We start from the raw sequence: 11,887 nt of genomic DNA on the forward strand, positions 1-11,887 counted from the left end.
ATTGATGGCAAGATTTTGACTTATGAAGCAAAAATTAGTAAACCTTTAACCAATAAGACCAATATTTCAACAAGAGCATTCAATTTGAAGCATCACATAAGTTGTAATCATCCTGAAGTGCTTAAGAGTACAGAAGAGGAAGAGAGACTCAAGCTTAACAAGGCAAGCACTTCTAGTTTTTCATCATCAAATAGTAAAGTAAATCAATCAAATATTTTAAAAATATTTTGTTAGTCAAAAAGTCACTGTATCCACAACAGCAAATCAATTCAAGAATTACATTATTGAGTTAGTGGTGAAGAATTCTTTATCTCTGAATGTCTTTTTTTAAACCAGCCATGCTTGGTCTGATAGGAGAAATGGCTCAAAAATTCAAAATTAGTTTGGATAGAAGCAGCATTCGAAGTTTTATAATAGAGAAAGCAAAGGAAGAAAAGTTTGCTCTTATAAATGATCTAAAAGGATGTTTTGTATATTTGAAAATGGATGCTTGTTTGTTATTTGGTTTTTAGGTGCATTAGCAACTAAGGCTATATTGCTCCGGGATATGCGGTGGTCATTCCCTGACCTTTCCGCATCCTCCGTATTTGGTGGTGACGAGCTAGAACCCCGGTCTAATCAAGAAGCGTGTGCTACGCACTGCTACTCCTACTGACCTGGCTACGGAGGCGCCTGAAAATGGATGCTTGCACACGTTGTGCAATAAACATTTGATTTGTTGATGCCAACAATAAAATCATTACACGTACATTAGCAGTAAGGGATACAAAAGCCCAACATACAAGCGAGTACTTCATCAACTAGTGAAAGATGTTCTGCAAGAGTTTGAAATAGAAAAAGAGCATGTATTGTGCATTGTGACTGATCATGCCTCCAATATGATAAGTACCACTGAGAAGTTAAATAAAGACCAAGAGAGAGGTGATTCAATAACAGATGATGAAAGTGAAAGAGATGAATCAAGTGGTGAGAATCCAGAATTAGAACCTGATGATAACGCAGAAGCAGAACTGGATTTAAGTGACTTCATGGATGAAATTTCAAGCCTCTCCAGAGTCCAGCACATGCACCATGATGTTCATACTTTACAGCTGGCAATTCATGATGGCTTAGGAAATAAACATGCAACTGCCTTGTAAGTAAGGTGAGGCAGGTTGTACTAGCTGCTAGAAAGCCAAAAATAGAAGCAATAATTAAACAGCGTGCTGGAAAAGTAGCAATTTTGGATCAAGCTACTAGGTGGGGTAGCACATATATGATGATGGACCCTTACTGGAACTGAAACCTATCCTTACTGACATTGCCAACCCTGAAGTAACACTAACAGAAGTACTGGGGGACCAGGTGTAGAAACTTAAAAACTTTCTTTACCAACCAAATATCACTACAAAGATAATTCAAGGTGAAGACTTTACAGCCACTTTACCATATGCCACAACAGGAGAAGAAACAAACACAGTAAACAGTATCTCTCATCCCATTATCCATGTCATATTTTGTTTACAAAAGAAAAGTTGAAAGGTTTTATTGATAAAAAAAAATCTGCGTGTTTGTGTGTGCTGCTTCGTTAACTATAACCACAGATCTGACAGGAGACTGATTCTTGTGATATTTTGGTGACGTCATCAGTCAGCACATGAGGGCCTGGTCAGTTCCTAAAGGAATGGAAGTCTCTGATCTACTGCCTTTCCAAGATATATGGTCCCATAGCTGAAGGTATCATGACCTCTGTGGAAGTTAGGAAAAAATAACTTTAGTGGGAAATAATGTAACATTAGCTTTTTACAGATGTTTATTAACAGATGGACAACAAAGCAAAGCAAAGGAAGCTTTATGTGATATAGCACTCAGAATAAGAAACCCTCAAGAATGCTCAGCCGCAGAAGATGAAATACAAAGCAATCCACCATCACCATTATCATCTAATACTAATTCTGAAGAAGAGTTTGATTTTGAAAAGATTATTAACAAACAGCATAGCTCAAAAACACTGTTGACTGGAATTAGAAAAAGGTGTACCACATGTTACTCCTATTAGTACATTGACTAAATTCAAGTTAGAAGTATTAGCATCCTTCACTGAAGTTGAAAAAATTGATCGTCAATCAAAAATGTCAGTAAAAGATGCAATATTATAGTACCCTAAAATCACACAAGATGTTGCGCAACTGGTGGTTGCATTGCCCCCTACTCAAGCCAGTGTAGAGTGTTTATTTTAAATTGTTTCCAATTCATAATTCATTCATTTTTGTTCCTTTTTTCATTCAACTAAAGGTCAAATTAACTGTGTATTTTTAACCTATAATGTAAAATCATTCCAAGTGTTTCCATTTGTCAATTGGGTATGACCTTTGCTCACTTCAACCGTTCAAAACTAAATTAGGATTTAGATAAATTAAAGGAGCTGAAGCCAAACATTTTATAAATTAAAGGAGCCGGAGACAAACATTTTATAAATTAAAGGAGCCGGAGACAAACATTTGATAAATTAAAGGAACTGGAGCTGGAGCTGCAAAATTTTCTTCCAGCTCCACAGCCCTGATTAAAACGATGCTATTTACCTACTTTGGGTAGTTTGCTATGTATAAAAAAGATGCAATTGCACTAACCCATGTCGGTAAACTCCCACATAGCTTGAGGCTCTTGCCCAAGAATACTTTTTAGTCTAAATTACTGCACACCATCTCTCACATTGAGGAGTTATACTTCATAACTGAGTCGTCACGACTGCAACACCAGGGTACCTGCCCACTCACCGAAGAAGGGCCAAAAAGCCTTGAAATAGTGCCGTCTGGGTGATGGTATCCACTAAGAATAAGTAACAATAGTCTTCTCCGTTGGTGAAGCGTTACTTATTTGAGGCAGTGCAATATCATGGCAACTCATTTTGAAGCGTTTCACAATATGAAATTTAATTAAAATTATGTCATTTATCTACTTTGCGCAGTTTGTTAAGTTTAAAAATGATGCAATAGTACTAACCCGAACATCAGTACACCCCCACATAGCTTGTTGCCCAAGAATACTTTTTACACAGAGGGATTTCATTCTGCTCATCGCCACAATAATAGAAGCCATATTTCAAATATTCATTTGGCTAAGGTAAAGAAAGCCAACACGAGAAATGTCAGATAACTTATGGGGAAAATTAGTTTTCCCGACACCGGACCCTAGTGCTGCTCATTTGGTAGACAGATAGCAGGTGTAATCGGTCTGGAGCCGAAATTGAGAAGGATATATTGATTGACAGGTAGGAATGGCAAACAATGAAATGACTGGTGGTGGGCACGACAGATGACAAGCTACTGTGTAGTCATTGGTTGGCATTATAATTTGTATTTATGAGTAAAGAACGGTAAACAGGTAATAGTAGCGATGAATCTTTTAAAGATGGAAGAAATTTGTAAGGAAAATAAAACACTGGTTGATTTTTTGATGAAACTAAATTAATAAAAGTTTTGTTCTGTTCATTTTTATGTTCTTCATTGTTTTTTTCTCATTACTAAAAGCAGATTTTTGGAGTTCATGAGTGTTTTTACTATACTGTTGATTTAGGTTTGGTTACAAAGAAAGGAAAAGGTTTTTTTATTTTTCATTATATTTCTTAAACTGACCTTAAAAATAAAAGTACAGTAATAAAAAATTAATATTTCGTTAATAAACAATTTATGCACTAGTCCACCCATGATTCTAAACAAAAAAGGTTAGGTACCCCCTCCATTTTGGGAGAGGTTCAACTCCCATGGGATTCAAGTAGAGGTAACCTGACCTTTTTTTGCCAGTAGGGCATATTATTGAACAAGAAAATAAAAATACAGTCATAAAAAAATTAATTTTTTATGAATGTATTTCTAAACCGATGTTATCGTGTGTTGTGTTCACGCACCAATCAGCACATTGTTTACCCAGTCTACCTGTCAATCAATATATCGTTCTCGACTTTGTTCCAGACCGATAACATCTACCATCTGTTTACCAAGCGAGCAGCGCTAGAGTGCCATATCGGGAAACTAATTTTCCGCATAAGTTATCCGGTGTTTCTCGTCGTTCTCGTGTTGGTTTTCTTTACCTTCGTCATTCATTTTGATAATGTCGTCGCTTTGTCTGGTTCTTATCTGGAGCTGATTTTGAGCAAATCAGCTCCAGATAAGAACCAAACAAAGCAACATGACCATTCTTTTTTTTTTTTTTTTTTTTTTTATGAAAACCCCAAACACAAAAGGTATCAAAACCTATAGTACTTAGTACCGTGCGTGGGTTGAAGGAGAAGTATGGGGAGAGGAGGATGCCGAAAACTTTGCTCTAGAGACTAAACATGGGTTTCACCACTTCAAGCCTCCAATAAGCAAAGTGGTGGTCGCGACTTGGTGAGTGGTCACGGTCACACTCACACATGGTCTATCATATTGGACTGTTCTTGACTCGTCTGCATCTTCTCAGGATTTTCTGTTCTCATGGTAGAATTTAACTTTCTTTTTGTTCCTCTTACTAAAAATTTATCCAAGATTGAGTAAATTTTTAGTAAGAGTATTAAGTATGAAATAAAAATAAATAGTTATGCAGAAAAAAATCATCACATCGCTCCAGCACAAAATCACAACGCACAGCATTTCTGAGAATTACCCACCATCCAAATATCGGATGTGGGTGCACGACTGCAAAGTGCTTTACCAACTGCACTGGGACCCATGGTAATACAGGCCCAACTGTTCTCCCCACTGCCTGAGCTGCGGATTTCAGTAGATAAAGAATGCACACTCTGCAATCGCACTGCCACATCTGATATTTAGCCGTAAGTCCGAACTTCTGCTACCCCCCTCCTCATTATAATAGAAATAGGAATATCATAAATATGCATATATCATTTAGAATCTAAATGATATATGCATATATCTAACTCTAATCATCCAATTTAACATTCACATTTCTGATAAATGCAACCTTAACATGTCACATGCAGTAGAAATGCAATTCTTGGCGTTCTGAACCATATAATATATCTGGCCTCACCACTGATTTATAACACTTACCCTTCAGCCTAATTGGAACTCTTCAATCACCTCACTTATATCTCCACTTCAACCATCTGCCATAAATTCTTTTGGTTACATCCTCATCAATATCCCCATCACGTTACATTACTGAACCCAGAGATTTAAATGAATTTCCCTGCTTCATCACCTCCTCTCCTATGATTATTACATCATCTTCTTTATTCCCATCTCCAAAATTGCATTTCAAGTATTCTGTTTTAGCCATACTAATCCTCAATCCATTCCCTTTTAATACCTTCTTACGATCTCCAGTCTTGAATGAAAGACTGAAAAACTGGAAGGTATTCTTTCTGGTGGCCTGTGACCAGGTTACAAGTTTGCAGTAAACCAGCAATGCATGTATAGACCTGTATTTAACGGCATTTACATGTATGTGCTATTCCAAGCATGGGGATCATCATTGGGTAGGGTTGCAGAATGTAGCTCAATAGCTCAGTGAATTTTACTTCCATCTTTGCATTAATGAGATGCCAGAATTATAAACACTCTATTGCATAACATAAACTGAACAGTACTGAAGCAACTGGGAGGAAGACTCATCATAGTGGTCAAAATTTTTAAATGAACTATCTATATCAATGTATTAGGGAAAATACTAGGGGCAAGAATATTATGGACCTGATCAACAATGATCCTGATAATATGAGTATAAGAGGGCTGGCAGTACAGGAACCCTTGCCTGGGAAAGACCATGGAGTGCTAAGGTGGTTCATGACGAGTGGAGTTTCAGCTGTTAAAGGTTAGTGCAAGAAAGGGATTTTAATTTCCATTTTAATTTTAATTCCAAATACATATATATATATATATATATACCTCATGCCGAGAACAAGGAACTGGCTAGCTTAATAGAGCAAAAAAAGAAATGGGACATTTAGTGATACTCAGTGATTAAAATCAGAGAAACATGTATAGGAAGGTCTGTAATAGCAACACCGAAATGGTTAGGCTGACCAAGACTGAGTATGAGAAATCATTAAAAAAAAAAAAAAGTCCCATCAATGATTAATTGAACTGCTTGTAGAAATATACAAGCATTTCAATTAATTTCAAGTTTTGATGGAGTCCCATCAATGATTAATTGAACTGCTCATCAATGATTAATTGACATAGAAATATACAGATTATAATTCCACTGTATAAGGCAAATGCGAGACTGTATTTGGAATACTATATCCAGATATGGACGCCACACAAAAAAGAAGGCAGAGGTTCCTGAAAAGGTTCAAAAAAATAATGCACCTGGTGAGAGTGACTTAAAGGCACCAATACAAAGAGAGACTCAGATTATGTATGCCACAGAACTTGGTAACTAGGTATGTTACAGGAGATCTGAAGTTTATAAAGCGCTGAGAGAGGACAGTAAAATGAATGAAGGGGAATTCATTAGCATCATTCAAAATATTAAATGATGCTAGAACCAAGGGTCATAAATTCAAATGGAATTTATTACAAAGGGAATTATGGACAAAGTGGTAAACGGAGCTTTCCTTTAGCCACTAAATTGTTAACACTGAAATAAGTTGTCTTCATGGGCAGTTGAGACCAGTGTTTGGTAAAAATTCAAAGGTCGGCTGAATCAGTACTTACAGGAAGAAAGAAACACACAATATACTGTTTTTGTTTTGTTTTTTTCAGTAAAGACCTCTAGCTTCCTTATGCTGTATGGCCAATACTAATAGTAATAAGTTAATTTAGGACTGCTGTTACTGAAATGTAGAACCTCACATTTTCTAATATTTGTCATTTTTCAAAAACACACAAATTCAGATTCCATTTTCCAAACTATTTGAAAAATAGAACCTAGGTCTTGAAACTAGGTTCAAGGTTTAGGCCTAAATAGATGTCAGATGAACTAATGAGACATATGGCAGAGAAGAAAAATTCATGGGATACATATAAATTAACACGTGACACAGAAGCCTATGATAGATACAAGTTGATTTGTAACCCAGTTACAAAGGAGGTTAGGCAGGTGAAGGCAGATTACGAGAAATCTTTGGCAAGGGATGCAAAGAAAAACAGCAAAGAGTTCTTTACTTATGTAAACTCTAGAAGGAAGGGAATGAATCAGATTGGTCCACTTGATATTGATGGTTCAACTGTTGATGATCCTGCTCAGGTAGCTAACAAACTAAATGAATATTTTGCATCGACATTCACACATGAGGAGTTATTCAGCGAGGGGAATGCCAGAGGTATATTCAACTCTGGCAGTAAGCTAGATAATCTTGTAAAAACTGAGAGTAAAATGGAGGAGACATTGTTGAAGATAAACACAAGAAAGGCACCTGGGGTATGATGGGATCTATCCAGTTATATTAAAGGAGGCAGCAAAGGAAGTAAGCAAACCCTTAGTCATAATTATGAGAGCTTCCTTGGACTCAGGGGAGGTACCCATAGAGTGGAGATGTGCAAATGTGACCCCAATTCAAAGGCTGACAAGTAATTACAGACCTGTGAGTTTAACTTCTGTTCCAGGAAAATTAATGGAGGCACTGGTTAAAGAAGCACTACAGGAACATCTAGACAAGACTTCAGTTATAGCTCGGACACAGAATGGTTTTGTTAAGGGAAAGTCTTGCCTGACCAATTTCATTGGATACTATGATGTGGTCACAAAGGAACTGGATGCAGGGAATAACTTTGATATTATATACTTGGATCTTTAGCATTAGCATTAATAGAGGCATTTGATGCAAGAAAGCAAGCTTATGCCGCATCAGACAAAAAAAAAAACCCCACTTCACCCCTCTGTTCGTTCAAAATACCTGTCCAGCTGAGCCTTAAATTTATTTAGGCTATCAACCTCCACTACAAGGGATGGAAGTCTGTTCCACCAACCAACCACCCGCTGGCTAAAGGCAAATTTCCGCACGTCTATCCTACATCTGTCTTTCCTCAATTTGAATTTATGCCCTCTCGGGTGATTATTCTGAGCTAGAGGAAGAATCCCATCAGCATTGAGCATGCTCAAACCATTCAAGGCTTTATACACCTCTATCAGATCACCTCGCTGGTGCCTAGTCTCCAGACACTGTAATTTGCAAAACTTAAGCCTTTCTTTGTAAGAGCACCCCTTTGTTCCATTCACTAATCTTGTTGCCCTTCTCTGTACTCGTTCCAGCAGCTCTACATCCTTCTTGAAATGAGGCCTCCAGACCTGTATACAGTACTCTAGGTGTGGCCTGACCATTGCCTTATACAAGGGAATAATCACCTCCTTATCCCTGCTAGAAAAATTCCTGTATATCATTGACAATACTCCATGAGCTACTCTTGCAGCCCATCTGCACTGGTCAGAGAACTTCATATCTGCCTGCACAACCACCCCCAAGTCCCTTTCATTCTCTACCACTGTCAGTGTAGTACCACAGAGTTGATACATTGCTCTGGGGTTGCTGTTTCCCATGTGTAGTACTTTACATTTGTCAATGTTAAACTTCATTTGCCACCTCTCAGCCCATCTGCTCATCCTTTCCAGATCCTGTTGCAGCAGCAGCATAGTGTCAGTAGTGTCCTTGACAACCCTGCCAACCTTTGTATCGTCTGCAAACTTGGACATTAAGCTTGATATACCATCAGCAATATCATTTATAAATACAGAAAACAATAATGGACCCAACACTGAGTCCTGAGGGACTCCACTAATAACATTAGTCCACGATGAGCAGTGTCCATTGATTACCACTCTCTGTCTTCTCCCCCTCAACCACCCCTTTATCCATAGCAGCAATTTGCCTCCAATGTCACATTGCTCCAATTTGTGTAGCAGTCTTCCATGTGCAACAGTATCAAAAGCCTTTCTAAGATCCAAGTATATAATATCAAAGCTATTCCCTGCATCCAGTTCTTTTGTGACCGCATCATAATATCCAATCAAATTGGTCAGGCAAGACTTCCCCTTAACAAAACCATGCTGTGTCCGAGCTATAACTGAAGTCTTGTCTAAATGATCCTGCAGTGCTTCTTTAACCAGTGCCTCCATTAATTTTCCTGGAACAGAAGTTAAGCTCACAGGTCTATAATTACTTGTGTCAGCCTTTGATCCTCCTTTGTGAATTGGGGTCACATTTGCACATTTCCAGTCTATGGGTACCTCCCCTGAGTCCAAGGAAGCTCTCATAATTATGGCTAAGGGTTTGCTTACTTCCTTTGCTGCCTCCTTTAATATAACTGGATAGATCCCATCCACCCCGGGTGCCTTTCTTGTGTTTATCTTCAACAGTTTCTCCTCCACTTTACTCCCAGTTATTTCAAGATTCTGTAGCTTACTGCTAGAGTTGAATACACCTCTGGCATTCCCCTTGCTGAATAACTCCTCATCTTAGAAAGACTTTTGATACTGTTGCACATGAAAGACTGTTGCACAAATTGGATCAATGTGGTATTGGAGGCAAATTGCTGCTATGGATAAAGGGATGGTTGAGGGGGAGAAGACAGAGTGGTAATAAATGGGCACTGCTCATCGTGGACTAATGTTATTAGTGGAGTACCTCAGGGTTCAGTGTTGGGTCCATTGTTGTTTTTTGTATTTATAAATAATATTGATGATGGTATATCAAGCTTAATGTACAAATTTGCAGATGACACAAAGGTTGGCAGGGTTATTAAGGACACTACTGACAGTACGCTGCTGCAACAGGATCTGGAAAAGTTGAGCAGATGAGCTAAGAGGTGGCTAATGAAGTTTAACATTGACAAATGTAAAGTACTACATATGGGAAGCAGTAACCCCAGAGGGACGTATCAACTTTGTGGTACTACACTGACAGTGGTAGAGAACAAAAAGGTTTTGTTATTTTATTATTTTTTTTTTTTTTTAGGAGCATTAGCAACTAAGGCCATCTTGCTCCGGGGATATGCGGTGGTCATTTCCTGACCTTTCCGCGTTCTCCGTATTTGGTGAACAAAAAGGACCTGGGGGTAATTGTGCAGGCCGATATGAAGTTTTCTAAGCAGTGCAGACGGTCTGCAAGAGCAGCTCATGGTGTCTTGTCAATGATATACAGGAATTTTTCTAGCAGGGATAAGGTGATTATCTCCTTGTATAAGGCAATGGCCAGCTCACACCTTGAGTACTGTATACAGGTCTGGAGGCCTTGTTTTAAGAAGGATGTAGAGCTGTTGGAACAAGTACAGAGAACGCAAACAAGATTAGTGAATGGAACAAAAGGTTGCTCTTATGAAGAAAGGCTTAAGTTTTGCAAATTACAGCATCTGGAGACTAGGCACCTGCGAGGTGATCTGAACGAGGTGTATAAATCCTTGAATGGTTTGAGCATACTTAATGCTGATGGGATTCTTCCTCTTGGTCAGAATAATCGCCTGAGAGGGCATAAATTCAAATTGAGGAAAGACAGTTGTAGGAAAGATGTGCAGAAGTTTGCCTTTAGCCAGCGGGTGGTTGATTGCTGGAACAAACTTCTGTCTGTCGTTGTAGAAGTTGATAGCTTAAACAGATTCAAGGCAGAACTAGAGAAACATTTGGAGTGAGTGGATGGGTGAAATGAGTAGGGTGTGCCCTTGCTAATGCTAAAAAATAGTGCTTGTAGGCTTTTTGCAGTTTTTTTTAATAGTATTTTATTTTGAGCTCATTCTTCAGTGTGGCCGTGTGTCTCTTTGGGCAGAGCCGTGTTCACTTTAAAGAAATAAAATCCGCAATCTGTCGATTGCGGATTTTATTTTATTTCTTTAAAAATTAATATTACTGTTATCAAACTTGGCTGTATTTTTTCGTACTAGTTTAGATCTGTCGATTGCGGATTTTATTTTATTTCTTTAAAAATTAATATTACTGTTATCAAACTTGGTTGTATTTTTCGTACTAGTTTAGATCTGTCGATTGCGGATTTTATTTTATTTCTTTAAAAATTAGTATTACTGTTACCGAACTCTGAGTCGACAGAGACAGCCTCTCTCGGTTGATTTTCAAAATAAAACTTGGAAATAGATTCATTTCGTTGTTTGGTCCGTGAAGGAAATATATATATGTGCTAGCATATACTTTTAATTATTAAAAAAATAATGATGAGTAGTTTAATTAGATATAACGGAAAGCAGCAAATACCTTCATCCGACTCTCTTTCGTCCACTTCATTTTCTCGCTCTTGTTCAAAATCGTTACTGTTTTCCTCTTCAGCTTCCATTTCACATTCACTCATGCTTACTGAAAAATGTTATGGTACAACAGCAAGCATGTGAAGTTTTACATCCTATATATCTCACTTGATTTCGTTATATTCTGATCCAGGTAGACTGTACTCCATTTCATAATGACATTCCTAATTTGAATCGGCATAGTTATCTAATATTCAAAATTTAACACGAATACTGTAATCAATGGAGAACATGTGCGGTAAAACCACATGAATAACTGAAGCAGTGATGCAACATTTTTGTACTGATAGGAACATCGTCTCTTTTTTGGCGTAAATCATTTATAACAAACAAAATTCAGCGTTATACTAAAACTACATTTGTAAGGCTAACCGATCCCAATACATAAAAATCCAGTTTCCCGCACATGAGGATCAGAAAAAATCAAATTTACATGGCTACTGCCACCTATATTGATGAAGACGCCAACAAAATTGACAAATTAACACTAGAACATGAAACTGATAAAACAATTGCCTTCAAAAAAAAAAAAAAAAAACTTTGTAAACTTTTCCAATTTATTTATACCACCGAAGAATATCTGTAATTATTTAACTTTAGATGGGAATTTGATCAAATAGAGTAGCGTCAATGTGTAATATTAAGGCCATGTTATTAAGCCCATAATAATATTATGGGCTTAATAACATGTTTTGTTATGGGCCATGTTATTAAGC

At 37.5% G+C, this 11,887-nt stretch overlaps 1 protein-coding gene across 1 annotated transcript in view; it reads right to left on the reverse strand.

Annotated features, from left to right (window-relative positions):
* Nucleotides 1–11,571, reverse strand: part of LOC150088902 (sin3 histone deacetylase corepressor complex component SDS3-like) — a 103,621-nt gene extending 92,050 nt beyond the window's left edge. Inside the window, exon 1 of the mRNA XM_090370948.1 lies at nucleotides 11,122–11,571. Within this exon, the coding sequence (XP_090227074.1) occupies nucleotides 11,122–11,215 (94 nt within the window). The 5' untranslated portion in view covers nucleotides 11,216–11,571. The remainder of the gene's footprint in view (nucleotides 1–11,121) is intronic.
* Nucleotides 11,572–11,887: the final 316 nt, after the last annotated feature.

Source organism: Mastigoproctus giganteus, chromosome 3 (genome assembly GCF_048544385.1).
Source record: "Mastigoproctus giganteus isolate SK-2022 chromosome 3, ASM4854438v1, whole genome shotgun sequence".
NCBI classification, from domain to species: Eukaryota; Metazoa; Arthropoda; class Arachnida; order Uropygi; family Thelyphonidae; genus Mastigoproctus; species Mastigoproctus giganteus.